The sequence below is a fragment of the Bombina bombina genome, chromosome 4 (genome assembly GCF_027579735.1).
Source record: "Bombina bombina isolate aBomBom1 chromosome 4, aBomBom1.pri, whole genome shotgun sequence".
Classification (NCBI taxonomy): Eukaryota; Metazoa; Chordata; class Amphibia; order Anura; family Bombinatoridae; genus Bombina; species Bombina bombina.
In genome coordinates, this window is record NC_069502.1 from 414,388,141 (window position 1) to 414,410,035 (window position 21,895).

Here is a 21,895-nt window from a genome sequence, read left to right on the forward strand (position 1 = left end):
ATGTAATGAGTCTATCTCATATATTAGTTTCACCTTTTAAGTTGCATTAGTCAAATAAATCAACTTTTGCACGATATTCTAATTTTTCGAGTTTCACCTGTATATATATATATATATATATATATATATATATATATATATATATATATATATATACACGGGGATGTGCAAAGATATATGTACAAATTCTAGCATTAATAATCATTTTTAAAAAAAATAAAAAACATGAGATAGGCATATCATGATTTTTAGAAATACAAATATACATTAATTTATGTGAAAATATCATATATCAGTTTTTCTATAACAAATACATAGAAAATAACTATCTATGAGATATTATTGTTTGTTCAGGTGTAAATGTAGCTATTTCTTGGACATTAACAGCTGAAAAATAAAAGATTAGCTTTAGAGAAATGTGCTTGTTCATGGACAGTAATGAAAAGGTATAAATAAAGTTGTAAAAAACAGAATATCCGCGACATTTATGACTCTTCTTTATCAACGGTCCGATGTTCATCGCTACGTACTTGACGCGCGTGTTTTTGACAGAGTTTTTAATAAATAAGGGCGTTGTATGTAGATTTGCGGCAGCGATGTCTGGACAGCGTATTGAAGCCAGGGAATGCACAGAAATTGACGCTTTGATAAATCGTCCCCTTATACTTTAGCTGCTGTCCAGCTTATGAGGCCGAATTATCAAATGTCTGTCGGACCTGATCCGACAGTGCGGATCAGGACCGACAGACATCGCTGAATGCAGAGAGCAATACGCTTTCTGTATTCAGCATTGCACCAGCAGCTCACAAGAGCTGATGGTGCAACGCCACCCCCTGCAGACTCGCGGCCGCTAGCAGGGAGGTGTCAATCAACCCGATCGTACTCGATCAGGTTGAATTGTGGCGATTCCTGTCCGCCTCATCAGAGCAGGCGGACAGGGTTATGGAACAACGGCCCACAAGCTCCATTTGAAGCTTGATAAATGGGACTCTATATCTCAGAAGCTTACACCTCAGAAAGAACATGGACTGCATTACTTGCTAGGCTTTTTTGGTTTTTATCTTCCTTCAAAATCTATGTTTCTGTCAAGAGAATGTTTCAAAATGTTTCAAAATATATGCATACTCTGTCAGCATTTATCATTACACAAGCAGTTCTTGAGAACTGCTTGTGCAATGCCGCCTGTGATGAGAGCAGGATGTGATGTCACTAGTATGTGGGCGGGGCTTAGGTCCGGTGTCTGTGTCGCAGTTAGTTTAGTACAATCAACCTGACTAGATGTGTATTGTTATGCTCTACAATAAAATAGAGTTGTACCATCATTGCTGTGTCCTGCATATGTCCTGCATCTCATGACATGGTGTCAGAAGTTCTGGACTGCGCTTCTGTTCCTGATCGATTGCAATGTCAAAGTTTACCCCACCTGAGCCTTTTGACTTTTCTCAGCCTGCAGCTTGGCCCACATAGCGTCAGCGGTTTCAGCGCTTCAGGATTGCATCCAAACTGAACAAGGAGAGTGGTGAAGTACAAGTTAATTCTCTTTTATACTCCATGGGGAAAGATGTAGAGCCAGTGTTCAATGCTTTTACTTTCCAAGAAGGGGAAGAAGTTAACTTTGATATAGTTATGGATAAACTCAGTGCCCACTTTGTGCCCAAAAGAAATGTGATTCATGAGAGAGCTTGTTTTCACAAACGTAATCAGCGTGTGGGAGAATCTGTGGAGTCATTTGTGCGCAGCCTGTATGAATTAGCTGAATTCTGTGAGTTTGGTGTTGCTAAAGAAGAGCAAATCAGAGACAGAATAGTTATTGGAATTGCAGATGCTGAAGTCTCCCTGAAGCTGCAGTTAGAGCCTGATTTAACGTTAGACGGGGCTATTAGGATGGCCCGCCAGAGTGAACTGGTGAAAAAGCAAAGTGCTGATCTGAGGTCTGAGAGTATTGTGGATGAAGTGCAACAGTCTAGGAAAATTACTAGTGAAAGGCACAGTGTGAGCGGTAGATCTAAAGTACTGGAAAGGCCTAGAAGTGGATGGGCGCAACATGGCCGATGCACACGGTGCTACCGGGCTCATGATCAGAGTGCTATATGCCCGGCCAGAGATAAAAGATGCAGAAAATGTAACAGAATAGGCCATTTTGAAGTGGTGTGTAAAACTGAATACATTAAGGAGATGCAGGTGGACAGTGACCAGGAGGGTCAGGAAGTGTCTTTTGTGGGGTCTGTTGTGGAACGGACAAGCTCAGAGGAAGATTGGAAAGTTACTTTTACTGTAATGGGAGCCAAAGTTGATTTTAAGATTGACACAGGAGCTGATATTACTGTAATGTCTTTTGCTGAATTTATGAAACTGCCTCGACAAACCCAGCTGGCGAAGGTTACTACAAATGTCCATAGTCCTGGTGGCCGCATTGATTGTGTGGGGAAATTTCTTGCCAGCTGTGAGTACAAACAAAAGAAGTTCACCATGTGGGTGCATGTGATCCGAGGTCAGTGTGTTAACAGTTTATTGAGCAGAAAAGTAGCCTGTGACTTGGGCCTCGTGGCCAGAGTGAATGAGATCTCTGAAGATATGTTTGGCGAGTTGGGCCTACTGAACTGCAAACCTGTCCGTATAGCACTTAAAAGTGACGCAGTCCCATACAGTATTTCTACTCCTCGTAGAATTCCGTTCCCACTCATGCCTCAAGTGGAGAAAGAGCTCATGCGCATGAAGTCTATGGGGGTTATTGAAGAGGTTGTTGAAGCAACTGATTGGTGTGCCCCCATTGTTCCAGTTGCAAAGAAAAACGGAAAGGTGCGCATCTGTGTGGACCTGAAAAGGTTGAATGAGGCAGTGAAGAGGGAGAGATTTGTGCTGCCGACATTGGAAGATATAGCCCCGAAGTTGGCTGGGGCGAAGTTCTTTTCCACATTAGACGCTTCTAGCGGCTTTTGGCAGATCCCCCTGGATCCAAAGTGCCGCAAACTGACTACCTTTATCACACCGGTAGGTCGGTTCTGCTTCTGCAGACTCCCCTTTGGGATATCCTCCGCTCCTGAGATCTTTCAAAGGGAAATGAGTTCTCTCCTGAGTGGCCACATGGGCACAGAGGTCGTCATGGACGACATTCTAGTGTATGGGTCTACTGTGGAGGAGCATGATCAGCGTTTGTGTTGTGTGCTGCAGGCTATCAAAGAGTCTGGGCTGAAGCTGAATAAAGAAAAATGTCATTTTAGGAAAACTGAATTATGCTACTTTGGGCATATCATCAACGGGGATGGCATCAAGCTGGACCCAGAGAAAATTCGGGCTATCGAACAGATGAAAAGCCCTTCTGATGTACATGAGCTGAGACAAATATTGGGCCTTGTAAATTACGTGGGCAAGTTTCTTCCAGATTTATCTACAGTTTTACACCCTATCACAGAGTTGCTTAAGAAAGATGTTGCCTGGGTCTGGGGACCCTCACAAGAAAAAGCGTTCCTGCATGCCAAGTCCCTGCTGGGGTCTGCCCCAGTGCTGGGGTTCTACGACCCTTCAAAAAAGACTGTGGTTAGTGCTGATGCAAGCAGTTATGGGTTGGGGGCTGCACTCCTGCAGCTGAATGACAACAAACTACAGCCGATCGCCTACTGTTCCCGCACACTGATGGCTGCAGAGTCAAAATACGCTCAAATTGAGAAAGAGTGCCTGGCTGCAGTTTGGGCCTGTGAGCGCTTTCAGCGTTATCTAGGGGGTTTGGAGAAATTTAGTCTGGAAACTGACCACAAACCGCTAGTCCCTCTAATTAATTCTTATGACATTGACAAAACACCCTTGAGATGCCAGAGACTTTTAATGAGACTGCTCAGGTTCAATGTTCAGGCAGTGCATGTGCCGGGGAAACAACTGGTTGTGGCAGATACACTATCCAGGCTCCCGTTGGCTGCTGCTGAAGAATCCTCCACGGAATCGGATGTGAAAGTGTATGTTGATTCAGTTCTGGCCTCTAAGTCCATTTCTTCAAGGAAACTGGAAGAGATAAAGAAAGAGACATATTTGGACACAGATCTGCAAGAAGTTATAAGGTACATAAAAGATGGCTGGCCCGAGAGCCGGGCAGCCTGGATGTCTTTAAATGCTTACCAGCCAGAGAGGTCGCAGCTCACGGAGCTGGAGGGGTTGGTGCTGTTCCAAGACCGCATTGTAATTCCTGTCAGCATGAGGAAGGAGATGTTAAACAGGATTCACGATGGCCACTTAGGCATTACAAAGTGCAGAGAAAGGGCAGCTACAGCTGTGTGGTGGCCTGGGATCAGCTCCGACATTGCAAATCATGTGTCTAAATGTGCCTTTTGCCGGGAACGCCGGCCTACTCAGGGAAGAGAGCCCTTAATGTCTACTCCGCTGCCTGCGGGGCCGTGGCAGAAAATAGCTGCTGATTTGTGTGAACTGCACGGAAAAAAGTTTCTTGTTGTGATCGACTACTATTCCAGGTATTTGGAAATTGCACCCCTGAATGATATCACAAGTCAGGCTGTTATCATTCGCCTGAAGAGCTTGTTCGCCCGCTGGGGCATTCCAATGGAGCTAGTGAGTGATAATGGTATGCAGTTCGCTTCTACAGAGTTCAGTGCTTTCAGCAGGGAATATGATTTTGTACATTCCACGTCAAGTCCACATTATCCGCAGGCCAACGGAATGGCTGAAAGGGCAGTTCAAACAACAAAATTCATTCTAAAGCAATCTGAGCCGTACCTAGCCCTCTTGTCATACAGGGCAACGCCCATTCAAGCCACCGGGTTTAGCCCGGCACAGCTGATGCTAGGACGCCAGATTCGCACCACTTTACCCTCAGTGGGTGTCTTCAAGCCGCCTGGCCCTGTTCCTCGGGACGAAGTCCTTAGGAGGGATGAAGAGGCCAAAAAGGGTTATCGTTTCTTCTACGACAGGAGACATTCTGTCAGGCCTTTACAGGAACTGAAAGCAGGCCAAAGTGTCAGAATTAAACTGGATGATGAGAAGAAATGGAAGACGCCTGCTACGGTAGTGGGCCGCTCTCCAGAACCAAGGTCTTACACAGTCCTTACAGAGGGAGGGACGGTTACACGCCGTAACCGAAGACATCTTCAGCCTGTACCTGAGAGTCTGGAACCGGATACCTCAGTACCACCGCCGGTGGGATCCCCTGTTCTAAGAGAGGTGCCTTCCCCTCAGCAAGATCACAGCGGGGATATATCTTTGCCTCCAGCAGACTCTTGTTCACCATCTTCTGTATCAGAGGACAGTTCATGCAAAGTTACATCAAGCGGAAGAGTGGTGAAACTTCCGGCCCGATACAGGGACTGACTTTAGCTAGAACAGTGACCGGAAGTATGGGCAGAATAATCCCATGGTCACTGTGGACTAGGGTAGTCTACCCCGATGTCCAAGTCAGGATGTAATTTATTTGTTCATGTTTTCTAATCTATCTGTTTTTATAATGTTCAAAAACAAAATGTTGTTGTATACCCTGTTGGTGTACCTTGTTATTTATTATATGCAAATGTATGCTTTGCCTTTGAAAAAGGGGAAGATGTGATGAGAGCAGGATGTGATGTCACTAGTATGTGGGCGGGGCTTAGGTCCGGTGTCTGTGTCGCAGTTAGTTTAGTACAATCAACCTGACTAGATGTGTATTGTTATGCTCTACAATAAAATAGAGTTGTACCATCATTGCTGTGTCCTGCATATGTCCTGCATCTCATGACACCGCCCTCTGCAGATTCACGGCCAATCGGCCGCTAGCAGGGGGTGTCAATCAACCCGATTGTATTTGATCGGGTTGATTTCTGTCCTCTGCCTGAGAGCAGGCAGACAAGTTATCGAGCAGCTGTCTTTAGACCGCTGCTTCATAACTTCTGTTTTCGGCGAGCCAGAAGGCTCGCGCGGAAACAGGGGCATCAAGCTCCATTAGGAGCTTGATAATTTGACCTCTAAGTCTTTTTTAATGAATATAACTTAATAGAAAAATAAATTTGACTGAAATACGACGTACATGATTGGCAATTGCTTCAGAAAATATTAAGTAAATCTGTTAATAAGGTTTAGGATATGTAAGTTTGAAACAAAGTTTGTGACTGCATGTGGAGCTATGACTAAATCATCAAATACAGAAAAAATTGGCTGCCTAACGGCTAGATTTAGAGTTTTGTCGGTAAGGACCCGCGTAGCTAACGCCGGCTTTTTTCTGGCCGCACCATAAAAATAACTCTGGTATTGAGAGTCCACATAAAGGCTGCATTAGGCTCCAAAAAAGGAGCGTAGAGCATATTTAACGCAGCTTCAACTCTCGATACCAGAGTTGCTTACGGACGCGGCCAGCCTCAAAAACGTGCTCGTGCACGATTCCCCCATAGGAAACAATGGGGCTGTTTGAGCTGAAAAAAAAAAACCTAACACCTGCAAAAAAGCCGCGTTCAGCTCCTAACGCAGCCCCATTGTTTGCTATGCGGAAACACTTCCTACGTCTGCACCTAACACTCTAACATGTACCTCGAGTCTAAACACCCCTAACCTTACACTTATTAACCCCTAATCTGCCGCCCCCGCTATCGCTGACCCCTGCATATTATTATTAACCCCTAATCTGTCGCTCCGTAAACCGCCGCTACTTACATTATCCCTATGTACCCCTAATCTGCTGCCCTAACATCGCCGACCCCTATATTATATTTATTAACCCCTAATCTGCCCCCCACAACGTCGCCTCCACCTGCCTACACTTATTAACCCCTAATCTGCCGACCGGACCTGAGCGCTACTATAATAAAGTTATTAACCCCTAATCCGCCTCACTAACCCTATAATAAATAGTATTAACCCCTAATCTGCCCTCCCTAACATCGCCGACACCTAACTTCAATTATTAACCCCTAATCTGCCGACTGGAGCTCACCGCTATTCTAATAAATGTATTAACCCCTAAAGCTAAGTCTAACCCTAACACTAACACCCCCTAAATTAAATATAATTTACATCTAACGAAATTAATTATCTCTTATTAAATAAATTATTCCTATTTTTTTTTTTTTTTTTTGTTAAATAGTTTTTTATTGAGGTTGAATAACACATTGGCAACAGTCTCATCAACAGAATACAATATACAACTTATATTATACTGGCATGACATTACACAGTGGGCACCTCATTTTTTTTTTAAATCTTATAGGTTTTGCAAGTTCCTCAGGCAAACAGGTCCAGTCGTGGGACCAAAAGTTAAACAAACAATTGAGGATATGGCAACGTAGATAATAGTAAAGATTGCAATTTCAGCTTATGTGGGATAAATACAGATAATGAAGTGCATATACAATATCAATAGTAAAGCATAACAAAGGCATCAGGGTAACTCTGTAAAGATCATCATTTGGAAAAGCATGGAGTATAGCCTCTCTCAGTTGCTATTATAATCCAATAACCATTAGTACTGAGCCTCCATTAGAACATAGGCAATCTCAAAACTATTATCTTAAGTAAACTTCAGAAAACAGGAAATCACTATAAAATCAATGATCCTGTGTTGAACCCCTGTGAGCCATTCTATCATGTTGCAGGAGAAAAAAGAAAAAAAAAGCAAAGTCGTGGCTCTACAGGTAGGGCAGAGGCTACCAAACTCTGCCAGAGGGGTGCAGAGAGAAAGGGATCATCCCCAACCGCACAGAAGTAATGAGGGGAAGGGAAAGGGAGAAGGGGAAGGGGAGGATGGGGGAAGGAGGAGGGGAGGAGGAAGGAGAAGGAGGGGAAGGAGGAGGGAAGGAAGAGGGGAAGGAGGAGGAGGGGAGAGGAGGAGGTGGGGGGGAGAAGAGGAGGTGGGGGGGAGGAGGAGGTGGAGGGAGAGGAGGGGGTGGGGGGAAGGAGGAGGGAAGGGAAGAGGAGGGGGAAGGAGGAGGGGGGGAGGAGGAGGGGGGGGAAGGAGGAGGAGGGGGGAAGGAGGAAGAGGGGGGAGGAGGAGGGGGGAAAGGAGGAGGGGAGGAGGAGGAGGGGGAAGAGGAGGGATGAGGGGGAAAGGAGGGGAAGAGGAGGGAGGAGGGGGGGAGGGGAGGGAGGAGGGGGGGGAGGGGAGGGAGGAGGAGGGGGGGGGAGGGGGGGGGAAGGAGGAGGGGGGGGGGAGGAGGGGGGAGGGAGTTGGGGGGGGGCAGAGGGAAAGCCAAAAAAGGACAGATCTTACTATTGTTAACTTAGACTCCTAACGTAGAGCCCAGAGATATTAATAGAGCAACTCAACATTATAACTATCTGAATAAAGACAACTAAGCATATGGACAGCCCAGACTAGAATGTACTGTTCAGACAAAGCTCTAGGTTAGTCATACATGGCAATATAAAGATAGAATATGTAGGCTGTCATCCTGACTATCCATAAAACATTGATACTAAGCGTTTATACCTGTATGGGCCCTAATTATCATGCAAAAAGTGACAAGAAAGGTAATATATATAAGAACTTATTCCACACATGTGTATAACATCTAAGATAGGTCTCCCAATTGATACCTATAACTATAGACAACTATGCGTTGTCAGCAGAGTGCTATAACACTCGGGAGCCTGGGCCTGGAATTATTCAGTATAGGGGCTTCTAAATCTTTGGAAGGAGATAGAGAATATAGGGTTGTCAGTTTACAGGTTTAATGACAGGCTTCAACACATCTGAAGTGTAGATATGGCAACAGGCCGCTAATTACCCAAGAGAGAACTAAGTAAGAATGCAAACTTGGCATCTAAGGCTAGACAGTATAGCGTGGGCAATGAGGTCTAAATATGTTACTATAGGCATGGCAGGAGCACACTAATAATGTGCGTCAGGTGTACATCTGTTGTCAGGAGAAGGAGTAGATATTATGGACAGCAAAACAGCAATAGTTCACATAACTAAGCTCTTACATATCTACTGTTCAGTATAGATAAGCTCATTAACAGCAATGGTGAGGCATGAAACAAACCCATAGATTCATACATACTGAATGGTGGCCACACTCTGTATAAGACACTGGATCTATATTCCCCAGGAAGCTGAATGCACAAACAAACATATGAGTGAGCTAAGAGTGTACCAGCATACAAGGGAATAGTTGTGAGGTCAGAAGGGAATGCACACCACACATCAATCGCCCTCTTAACATAAAAAATTCAAGGCAAAACATTTTTAACCAGGAAAAAAGGGAAATAGGGTATAACTTGCAGGAGTAGTCAAATAGGTACTTAGAATAAGAAAGTCTCACATTTCCATTGAATTAAAGTACTTTAACATAGCTGAGTTCATGCAGCAAGACGGTCTTAACACTGAGACTGCAAATTCAGACCACCTAGTCGTCATGTTATACTGCAGTTACAGGGGAAAGTCATCTGGCAGAAATCAGCGAGTGCTCCAGAAATTACATACTCCACACTTCTACAGTTACAGTACAGGCGTTCTTGAATTGGAGTATGTAAGAACCTGGTTAGATGCTAAAGCATTGGGCACGCACTGCCACAATAAATCAGTCACCCAACTCCAACTCTAATAGTAGTGCGGTCAGTGTCTCCAGGGCTCAGATTAGACCGGGCAGGAGTATGCTTGGCAAAACAGCTGCAATTCAAACACAGGCTGTATAAAAAAGGTGTCCTCCTGGAAGGGTAGTGTACTCCATCTGCAAGCTCATAGAAATATGTCAGCACATCCAGCAAGGCAGGATTATGATCTTTCAGCACCCTCGGGTAAGATCGGCTCAGAGGCTCCGCTGGGATGTGCAGGTAGGCACTGGCCCTAGGGTCTGAAACAACCGGAGGTTGGGACTTGATAACTGGCAAGTCGGTGCACTGTGCTCGAGGAGTTGCACCGGAGCCCACCTCCGCATGTAGTTCTTCCAGGTGAGATTGTAGGCGATCAAATCGAGTACTCATCATGTACTCAAATTCCTCTAGGTGGATCAGTAGGACCGTGTAGAGGTCCGTCATGTTCTTGGCCGGGAGCGGCTACTTTTTCTGTGCCAAACTTTTTGTATGAGTCGGTCGCCTTTGGAGCCCACTGAAGACCCACCCGTTCAGGAGATTGCCCAATTTTGTAAGCAGCGGGCACTTACCGGGCTCTGACATCGGGTGTTTCAGGCCAAGCAGCTATTACCGGTAGGACGGTGCTATGGGATCCTTTGGTCAGGTGGGTTGCCAAGTGTACAGCCACATCTGCAAGATAGGTCCTCCTGGTACGGGGTAGTCTTGTGCGCCGGTCTTGGGGTTAGTTATCTCACTGAGTGTAAGCGTATCCGGCCCGGCGATCTCCCACGCTAGATGGGCCGCGGCCTACAACGGGCAGCAGTATCGTATCTCAGTTTAGGTTTAAAAGTCTATCTGGGTGCTTTTGTGTTCCCCTTGATTCTTGTGCTCAGATTATTTATAAATCCAGCCTTTAATGTGATTTTAAAACCTTAAAGTCAGCTTTCATTTCAGGAGCTCTAGTTAAACATGTCCATTCTCTTGCTCGTCCAGGCTCCGCCCCCCAAATTATTCCTATTTAAAGCTAAATACTTACCTGTAAAATAAATCCTAATATAGCTACACTATAAATTATAATTATATTATAGCTATTTTAGGATTAATATTTATTTTACAGGTAACTTTGTAATTATTTTAACCAGGTACAATAGCTATTAAATAGTTAATAACTATTTAATAGTTACCTAGTTAAAATAATAACAAAATTACCTATAAAATAAATCCTAACCTAAGTTACAATTAAACCTAACACTACACTATCATTAAATTAATTAAATAAAATATCTACAATTACCTACAATTAAACCTAACACTACACTATCAATACATTAATTAAATACAATATCTACAAATAACTACAATGAAATAAACTAACTAAAGTACAAAAAATAAAAAAGAACTAAGTTACAAAAAAAAAAAAAATATTTACAAACATAAGGAAAATCTTACAACAATTTTAAACTAATTACACCTACTCTAAGCCCCCTAATAAAATAACAAAGCCCCCCAAAATAAAAAATGCCCTACCCTATTCTAAATTACTAAAGTTCAAAGCTCTTTTACCTTACCAGCCCTGAACAGGGCCCTTTGCGGGGCATGCCCCAAGAAGTTCAGCTCTTTTGCCTGTAAAAAAAAACATACAATACCCCCCCCCCCAACATTACAACCCACCACCCACATACCCCTAATCTAACCCAAACCCCCCTTAAATAAACCTAACACTAAGCCCCTGAAGATCATCCTACCTTGTCTTCACCATACCAGGTTCACCGATCCGTCCTGGCTCCAAAATCTTCATCCAACCCAAGCGGGGGCTAGACATCCATCTTCCGGCGGCTGAAGAGGTCCAGAAGAGGCTCCAAAGTCTTCATCCTATCCGGGAAGAAGAGTAGATCCGGACCGGCAACCATCATCTTCCAAGCGGCATCTTCTATCTTCATCCGATGAGGACCGGCTCCATCCTGAAGAACTCCACCGCGGACCCATCTTCATCCGGCGACGTCCAACTGAAGAATGACGGTTCCTTTAAGGGACGTCATCCAAGATGGCGTCCCTCGAATTCCGATTGGCTGATAGGATTCTATCAGCCAATCGGAATTAAGGTAGGAATATTCTGATTGGCTGATGGAATCAGCCAATCAGAATCAAGTTCAATCCAATTGGCTGATCCAATCAGCCAATCAGATTGAGCTCGCATTCTATTGGCTGTTCCGATCAGCCAATAGAATGCAAGCTCAATCTGATATGAACCGGCGTTAGCCCAGAAAGCTCTTAACTACTGACTTTTTTCTGCGGCTGGAGTTTTGTCGTTAGATTTCTACATGACTCTAAATACCGGAGTTAGAAAAATCCCATTGAAAAGATAGGATACGCAATTTACGTAAGGGGATCTGCGGTATGGAAAAGTCGCGGCTGAAAAGTGAGCGTTAGACCCTTTTTTGAGTGACTCCAAATACCGGAGGTAGCCTAAAACCAGCGTTAGGAGCCTCTAACGCTGGTTTTCACGGCTACCGCCAAACTCCAAATCTAGGCCTAAGTTTGCCTGAAATTTTTATAAAGAAAAATGTTGTTGGCTTGGCAGGCATAAAAACTGAGGTAGAAAAAAGTGCTGATGTTGTTGGCTTGGCAGGCATAAAAACTGAGATAGAAAAAAGTGCTGATGTTGTTGGCTTGTCAGGCATAAAAAACTGAGGTATAAAAAAGTGATGATGTTGTTGGTTTGTCAGGCATAAAAAACTGAGGTATAAAAAAGTGATGATGTTGTTGGTTTGTCAGGCATAAAAAACTGAGGTATAAAAAAGTGATGATGTTGTTGGCTTGTCAGGCATAAAAAACTGAGGTATAAAAAAGTGATGATGTTGTTGGTTTGTCAGGCATAAAAAACTGAGGTATAAAAAAGTGATGATGTTGTTGGCTTGGCAGGCATAAAAAACTGAGGTATAAAAAAGTGCTGATGTTGTTGGCTTGGCAGGCATAAAAACTGAGGTAGAAAAAAGTGACTCCAAATACCGGAGGTAGCCTAAAACCAGCGTTAGGAGCCTCTAACGCTGGTTTTCACGGCTACCGCCAAACTCCAAATCTAGGCCTAAGTTTGCCTGAAATTTTTATAAAGAAAAATGTTGTTGGCTTGGCAGGCATAAAAACTGAGGTAGAAAAAAGTGCTGATGTTGTTGGCTTGGCAGGCATAAAAACTGAGATAGAAAAAAGTGCTGATGTTGTTGGCTTGTCAGGCATAAAAAACTGAGGTATAAAAAAGTGATGATGTTGTTGGTTTGTCAGGCATAAAAAACTGAGGTATAAAAAAGTGATGATGTTGTTGGTTTGTCAGGCATAAAAAACTGAGGTATAAAAAAGTGATGATGTTGTTGGCTTGTCAGGCATAAAAAACTGAGGTATAAAAAAGTGATGATGTTGTTGGTTTGTCAGGCATAAAAAACTGAGGTATAAAAAAGTGATGATGTTGTTGGCTTGGCAGGCATAAAAAACTGAGGTATAAAAAAGTGCTGATGTTGTTGGCTTGGCAGGCATAAAAACTGAGGTAGAAAAAAGTGTTGATGTTGTTGGCTTGTCAGGCGTAAAAAACTGAGGTAGAAAAAAGTGATGATGTTGTTGGTTTGTCAGGCATAAAAAACTGAGGTATAAAAAAGTGATGATGTTGTTGGTTTGTCAGGCATAAAAAACTGAGGTATAAAAAAGTGATGATGTTGTTGGCTTGGCAGGGATAAAAATCTGGGGTATAAAAAAGTGCTGATGTTGGCTTGACCGGTATAAAAAAGCGCTGATTTGCGGAAAATGTGTGGACAAGATGGTTAAATATATACATTTTGAGATTTTGTTTTTATGGAGATCGGTGGCTTGTGTCTAAATTTATAAAACTTTAAATTAAGTGTTTTATAAATAACATTTTTAAATTGACAAATATTCAAAAAGTATTTGCATAAAAATCATTAAAAAGGCCTCTCAATTTTAGTTGCACAGTTGGTGGTATGTTATCTTTGATCCTATTCACATTGTATCCTAACTGCTTTTCTTGATTTCACACTGTGAATACTTTGCACTTTGCATTACCAAAGGTATTCCATTCCATCATATTAAACTATTAATTCTGTTTTTTGCAGGATTTTTCGATTTATGTAATTAAAAGCCTATACCTTCTAAAGCATCAATGTTGTCTTCTTTCAAACATCCTATTTAGAGCCCCATTTATCAAGCTGCAAAAGTAGCTTCTGGGCTCCAGCTATTTAGGCTTGCCTGAAACGCTATTTATGTAGCATTTAAGACTTCTGCTGCTTAATATTTCTAAACTTTGGCGAAGTGAAATCATCCTGATCTGATCGATATGATTGACAACCCCTGCTCAAGACCGCAACTGAACAAGGGGTGGCATTACACAAGCAACTGCTTGTGCAATGTTAAATGCATGCAGCATATGTCCTTTGACTTATCACACACTATTAGATGTTTTATGAGCTGATAAAAACGATAAAAATATAGTTCAAACCACATTTTGTTAAATATATGCACAGTTACAATATAATAAACAACATTGAATTTTTTAGACACCATGGTATCAATCACAATCTGTCGTCGGGCCTTCAATTGTATTTTTATTCTTCAATAAGACTTGATGACAATAGAATGTTTTCGGCTATATCCCGCATGTTCAATTGCATTTTTGGATCTTCGCTGAAAGCCCTTTTTTACTATAGGTTTCCGAAAAGTTATCTGAAATGGCCACAGGAGACAATGTGGAGGTTTATTTAAATACAAGATATAAATTGATTAAAACTCTATCCATCACTATTGTATAGGCTGTATACAGTGGACATGGCACACATTTAAATATGTTTAGGTTCATAGATATATATGTATAAGTGCTGAGTACGTAATATCTTGTACAGCTAAGGGGATCAGTAGGAAAAGTCATATCAAGAACCCAAAATCTACAAATAGTTTGTAGTGATATATTTTTTAAATGTTTGATTCTAAGTTACACTTGCGCTGTCTTGTTTGTCACCAAAATTGCAAACAACTTCATAACTTTAAAACAGGATTGCGCAATTGTGACTTCCATAGGAACTGTTAATTGCACTTAACCATTGTTAATGCACAACAGTGCTAATATTTATGTGGCTCAATGTGTTTATCTGGATAATATTAAAGTAATTGTAAAGTTGCCACTTTTTGGTTGACTATATATGTACCTTATCCATTTATGAGGAAAGTAGCTAAGTTTTTTCGTTTATAGTTCTTTCTAAATCTGATATATGAATGAAATAAAAAGTCTGTGTTACTGTGCCTCGCTCCTCCCAGTGTTTACTTCCTGCTCTAAGATATGATTATCGTAGAGATCGGTCCCTATGTTAGCATCTAGGCTCGCATTTAGTTTGGAAGAATGTGAAATCACTTGCGCATGCACTATAGATGAAGGGGGCTGATTAGATAAAGTCCTGGTCACCTAATGGCCAGGATTTAAACTAGATGGAAAAAAAAACATCACTGAAAAAAATTACATGGAGCCGGGTGGAATACAGGACCATAGGAATCCAAAGTTGAAACAGTAATAACTTTAATGTAATGGTTGAATTAAATAATTCATGAATGAAAGTACTATTTCATTTTCAATAGCAAGCAAATACCGGTTTGACAGTTTCACAACTTTACAATCACTTTAATAAGAATTGAGGTATGAACATAAAATGAAACAGTGAATATTAATAAGCCATGGATGGACAATGTTCTGAGGCAGGAGACCTGTCCGCCAGAGCTCACTGCCAGTGATGGAAGCATTGATGACAAAACATATGATTGCACATGGCCACTCAATACACGTTTCAGAGCTAGAGTGGCAGAGTAGTCGTCACACTATGAAATAATATGACCTATTATTTGATGTCTATACTCTAGATCAGTGATAGCTTACTTCCTTACATGTAATGGCCACAGATCAATATTTTAGAAGCCTTAAGGCATTCATATAAATGTACAGCTATTAAAAATGCAAATAATAACATCCTAAAACTATGCATTGACACAGGCCAGATTTAGGTAAGGCTGCAGAGAAGGCTTTTTTCCATGTTTTGGCTGCAGATCCAGCAGATATAGCAGTAAATGTAAAAAAATCAAATCAAGTAAAAACGGCAAAATAAACCTTATAAAAGAAACCATTCGATGCCAAGACAAAGGCGTAATTTATATTATACAATGCTCATGCCAGATGCAATATATAGGAGAGACCACCAGGACCCTAAGGGAGCGTATAAGGGAACATCTCTCATGTATAGATAGGGGAAACCTAGAAACTCATCTTTACACCCACTTTAGAGAAGTACATGAAAATAACCTAAAAGATTTTTTATTCTGGGGTATTAAGAAAATGAAACCAGAATGGAGAGGGGGTAATTTTGAAGAAAAACTTTTAAGAAAGGAAGCGGAATTAATCTACAATATGCAGACCCTCCATCCATCAGGATTGAATTCCGAATTAGATATCTCCCCGTTTCTCACTTAATAAATAAACTTAAGCCACATATGAACCCCCAGGTTCATGCAGACCCTCCATCCATCAGGAGAAAATTCTAAATTTAAAATCTCCCCGTGTCTGATTCAATAAACACACTAGAATCACATAAGAATCTCTAGGATTATATAGAAATGTCCAATCTATATATAATAAGACCTACTAATTTAACACAATACATTACAAATCATATATATATATATATATATATATATATATACTATTGTTTTTCTTTTATAGATATGAACTATGTTTCAGATGAAGGTATATATGAACGTATTTATGTTGTTAAATATAGAGATGTAGACACAAAAGATTTATTTTGAGTTAAAATTGTGACCCATCATTATAAACAATTTCCTTATAAAAAATTTACACAAAATGTCATTAAAGATTCTATCAATTACTAATAAGAAAAGGTCTCTGTATATACAAACTTAGAAAATTGTCACTAAATATCTAAAAATACTTACTAATATATCTTGAAATTCCACCTTAAATAAAATATGAGAGACTATCTACAATTCCACCTTAAATAATCACAGATCAGACTGAAGAATCAAGCAACCAATAGGAAGGAAAAGAGGGCTATTTAAAAAAATGGGAAAAGCACACAAAGATATACGTCTTGATAAAGCCTGCTGGTGAAACGCGTTGACGTTTTTATCTACAACAGCACCAATCCTAAAAGTCTGGAGAAGTGACCCAAAAGCACCCTGCATGATCTCGGATGAAAAACGAGTACAGGGGAACTAATTGGTAACGAACGGCCGTTTGTTTGCTTCTTTCATCAGCTATATTGCTGGCATACACGCTGACAGCGTGCATCACATCACCGAGACTCTCAAAGCAAAGACGCTACCTAGCAGAGAGATTCCAGCCTCTTACACTCAGGATTTTACCTTCGACCATCTGCCATCAGAGCAGACCTTTTCTCTGAAACCGCGGAACATCAAAATTCAAAACAAGTAAGAGAGACATCGATAAAAACAGCTGCATAAATAAACCGGTAAGAAAAAGATCTAACAATCAGGCAGTGCCAGAAGATCCGGTAAGCTAAATTAAAACCTCTTACTGACTTTATATCTGCACAAAATATGGGCATTTGATTCCTAGAGGAAACTATGTACTTTAATTATATCTGATCCGCTAATCATATGATACATTGAAACGCTCCAATTTAGAGCACTGGAAGTTTTTTACAAAAAGTCTAAAGATCTGTTTTAACCCCTTAATGACCACAATGTACCCTGTATGTCACTGGTCGTTAAGGGGTTTTTCAGGACAAAATAGCACAAGTCTAGCAAGAACACCCTATTAATGCCCTCCCTAGAGCAGGCTTTGTGGAATAGAGCAGTCTCAATGCTGGTGGAAAGACAGCGTTATAAAACAATCAAGTCCCAAAAAAAGGCCAGCGACATACAGGGTACGTCGCTGGTCCTTAAGGGGTTAAGGTGGAATAATCTAAAATTACAGTGTTATATACTTGTTATTTTAAACAGTTGACCGTTCTTAATCTGAGACCTACAAGAAATATTTTTAAAGATTCGTTATATATATGCAATTTCTAAAAATGATTGATACTGCTTTTATTATGTTTTTATTATAAACACGTTTTGAAGCTATATTGTACTGTATAAGGGAGACGTCCCTAAATGTAAGGGTGTATACATATATATTTTTATATAATAAAACAAAATACCACATATATATGTGATTTCCATTTAAAAAATCTTGTATTTCATCTCATTATTCCATATAACCCTTAGAGCTTTTTTTAGCGCTCCTGCACTACTTCTAACTGATTTTAGTTTTTAACCTATTAGTGATCTTGGGGAAGATCGCTTGTAAAGGAGCATAGGGGTTAGCCATAGGGCGCTACACTTAGTATTTGTAAAGCCCTGGTCACCTAATGGCCAGGATTTAAACTAGATGGAAAAAAAAAAACGTCACTGAAAAAAATTACATGGAGCCGGGTGGAATACAGGACCATAGGAATCCAAAGTTGAAACAGTAATAACTTTACAGGGAGTGCAGAATTATTAGGCAAATTAGTATTTTGACCACATCATCCTCTTTATGCATGTTGTCTTACTCCAAGCTGTATAGGCTCGAAAGCCTACTACCAATGAAGCATATTAGGTGATGTGCATCTCTGTAATGAGAAGGGGTGTGGTCTAATGACATCAACACCCTATATCAGGTGTGCATAATTATTAGGCAACTTCCTTTCCTTTGGCAAAATGGGTCAAAAGAAGGACTTGACAGGCTCAGAAAAGTCAAAAATAGTGAGATATCTTGCAGAGGGATGCAGCACTCTTAAAATTACAAAGCTTCTGAAGCGTGATCATCGAACAATCAAGCGTTTCATTCAAAATAGTCAACAGGGTCGCAAGAAGCGTGTGGAAAAACCAAGGCGCAAAATAACTGCCCATGAACTGAGAAAAGTCAAGCGTGCAGCTGCCAAGATGCCACCTGCCACCAGTTTGGCCATATTTCAGAGCTGCAACATCACTGGAGTGCCCAAAAGCACAAGGTGTGCAATACTCAGAGACATGGCCAAGGTAAGAAAGGCTGAAAGACGACCACCACTGAACAAGACACACAAGCTGAAACGTCAAGACTGGGCCAAGAAATATCTCAAGACTGATTTTTCTAAGGTTTTATGGACTGATGAAATGAGAGTGAGTCTTGATGGGCCAGATGGATGGGCCCGTGGCTGGATTGGTAAAGGGCAGAGAGCTCCAGTCCGACTCAGACGCCAGCAAGGTGGAGGTGGAGTACTGGTTTGGGCTGGTATCATCAAAGATGAGCTTGTGGGGCCTTTTCGGGTTGAGGATGGAGTCAAGCTCAACTCCCAGTCCTACTGCCAGTTTCTGGAAGACACCTTCTTCAAGCAGTGGTACAGGAAGAAGTCTGCATCCTTCAAGAAAAACATGATTTTCATGCAGGACAATGCTCCATCACACGCGTCCAAGTACTCCACAGCGTGGCTGGCAAGAAAGGGTATAAAAGAAGAAAATCTAATGACATGGCCTCCTTGTTCACCTGATCTGAACCCCATTGAGAACCTGTGGTCCATCATCAAATGTGAGATTTACAAGGAGGGAAAACAGTACACCTCTCTGAACAGTGTCTGGGAGGCTGTGGTTGCTGCTGCACACAATGTTGATGGTGAACAGATCAAAACACTGACAGAATCCATGGATGGCAGGCTTTTGAGTGTCCTTGCAAAGAAAGGTGGCTATATTGGTCACTGATTTGTTTTTTTTGTTTTTTTGAATGTCAGAAATGTATATTTGTGAATGTTGAGATGTTATATTGGTTTCACTGGTAAAAATAAATAATTGAAATGGGTATATATTTGTTTTTTGTTAAGTTGCCTAATAATTATGCACAGTAATAGTCACCTGCACACACAGATATCCCCCTAAAATAGCTATAACTAAAAACAAACTAAAAACTACTTCCAAAACTATTCAGCTTTGATATTAATGAGTTTTTTGGGTTCATTGAGAACATCGTTGTTGTTCAATAATAAAATTAATCCTCAAAAATACAACTTGCCTAATAATTCTGCACTCCCTGTAATGTAATGGTTGAATAAAATAATTCATGAATGAAAGTACTATTTAATTTTCAATAGCAAGCAAATACCGGTTTGACAGTTGCACAACTTTACAATCACTTTAATAAGAATTGAGGTATGAACATAAAATGAAACAGTGAATATTAATAAGCCATGGATGGACAATGTTCCGAGGCAGGGGACCTTTCCGCCAGAGCTCACTGCCAGTGATGGAAGCATTGATGACAAAATATATGATTGCACAAGGCCACTCAATACACGTTTCAGAGCTAGAGTGGCAGAGTAGTCGTCACACTATGAAATAATATGACCTATTATTTGATGTCTATACTCTAGATCAGTGATAGCTTACTTCCTTACATGTAATGGCCACAGATCAATATTTTAGAAGCCTTAAGGCATTCATATAAATGTACAGCTATTAAAAATGCAAATAATAACATCCTAAAACTATGCATTGGCACAGGCCAGATTTAGGTAAGTCTGCAGATAACCTGCTATCTACTGTTTTCCCCTCCAAAAGACTCTGTTGAATTATTGTCATCTTGTTTGCCCACCCACCAGAAGTAATCACAACATTTTTTTTTTATTCAGATGCTTCCTAGGGCCACATGAATAATGGCACACCTTCTTAGCTCTGATTTTTCCTGTGAGCAGAAAAAACTAGGGTAGTTGGCCACATATAGCCCATGGACCACCATTTGACCATCCCTGCTCTAGATCACAATGAGGTCAAGGATTTTCTCCCTGTGAAATGAAGTATAGTAATCAAATTGTGTGTCGCACCTGATTTACATTCCATTAGTCAATACCTTAGATGTTGCAAATGTAAGCTGGGTGCAAAATATGCATCCATTACCTGCTATGATTGACCATTATAAAACATAATATGAAGGTGAACTTGATAATGAACTTAATAATGCTTTGCATTTACCAGAATATAATCTCATAAATAAGGGAGTAAATTCAGCATAGAGACTGCTCTGTGTGTGACATCATCAGGTATGTTAATTTATGCATTGTAGGAAATATTTTTCAGAGTTGATAGGTCTGGACAGATATCACTAGTTCTCCATATTTTTATTTTTTGTTTTTGTTTATTTTCTAGGTGACAATGTTCAAACAGCTTGTACAGTTGGTAAAGCATCTGGCATGGTTCCCGATGGTAGTAAATTAATTCTGATAGACGCCAATGACCCTGAAGAAAATTTTCCTGCATCAATAAATTGGCAAACAATGGAAGAAAATGGACACAAGTCAAATGTATGTGTTAATTCCAAAGTAAATATTTAGCACGCAAGGTATTGTCATGTTTTCTCAAAGGCAAAATTTTTAATAGATTACATGATATCTAAAATTGACAGAGCTTTTCATGCAGCTTTGTCAATATATTCTGGAACTATTGTATTTGTACTTGTTATTTTATAATTATAATACATTTGCTATGACACCAGTAAATTATTTTTTAGTAAATGTAGCCATTCTAACAGATTATTTACATTTGTGCATATATGTTTTATTGTTACTTTTAAGGAAAATTCTATAGTGATCTCCTGACATTGTTCGTCATGTGTCCTCCAGTGTCCTATCTGCCACAACTGGGTTGCTTGTGGTAGAGATGTTGCAACTGTGTTAATCTTTAGTATCACTGAATGCTAGTTCCAAAATAATAGTCTTAACAATATACTTTTAAGAAAGTTTACATTCAGCATTTTTAAACTCTTTAAGCTAGTTCCCTATAGAGGGGCATATTTATCAAAGCGTCAACTGAAAATACGTTTGAATTCCGCATTGTATTTGTCGCAAGACTGATCCGCCATAGTTATTAAAGCATCAAGATCGGCAAATGTTGAAATTTGTAACGTAATATACAATCCCGCGATCTCAATCCGACGCAGCTTGATGCTTGCATCATTACAGATGTTTCAAATTCACATTCAACTCTATTTGACCCTTTTTCCAATTTATCAAACATTTAACAGGTACGCTCACGTGTATTCCGACGCAGCGTACCTAATTTTCAATCAGCCACCCTTGAGGTCATTGATGCCATAGAACTCAATGGGAGTCTGAAAACACCAAAAGCTTATGTTCAATGCTGCAAGAGAATGAAGTATATTACATAATAAAAGTAAATTAGAGACTCTATTAAAATTGTATACCCTTTCTAAATCAAACAATATTATTGCTACACATTTGGTACACTAGTAGATATAGGGATAAAAATGAAAAATACATTACTACTTATGGATTATGCTACAAATTTGTCTCTAATTACAAATCAAGGGGACAGTATTTCTACAAATTTG

The 21,895-nt window shown here is 40.6% G+C and overlaps 1 protein-coding gene across 1 annotated transcript in view; it reads left to right on the plus strand.

Moving 5' to 3' along the window:
* The window catches only part of LOC128657507 (probable cation-transporting ATPase 13A4), a 252,157-nt gene that overhangs the window by 122,255 nt on the left and 108,007 nt on the right, over positions 1-21,895 (plus strand). Inside the window, exon 19 of the mRNA XM_053711874.1 lies at positions 20,695-20,849. Within this exon, the coding sequence (XP_053567849.1) occupies positions 20,695-20,849 (155 nt within the window). The remainder of the gene's footprint in view (positions 1-20,694; positions 20,850-21,895) is intronic.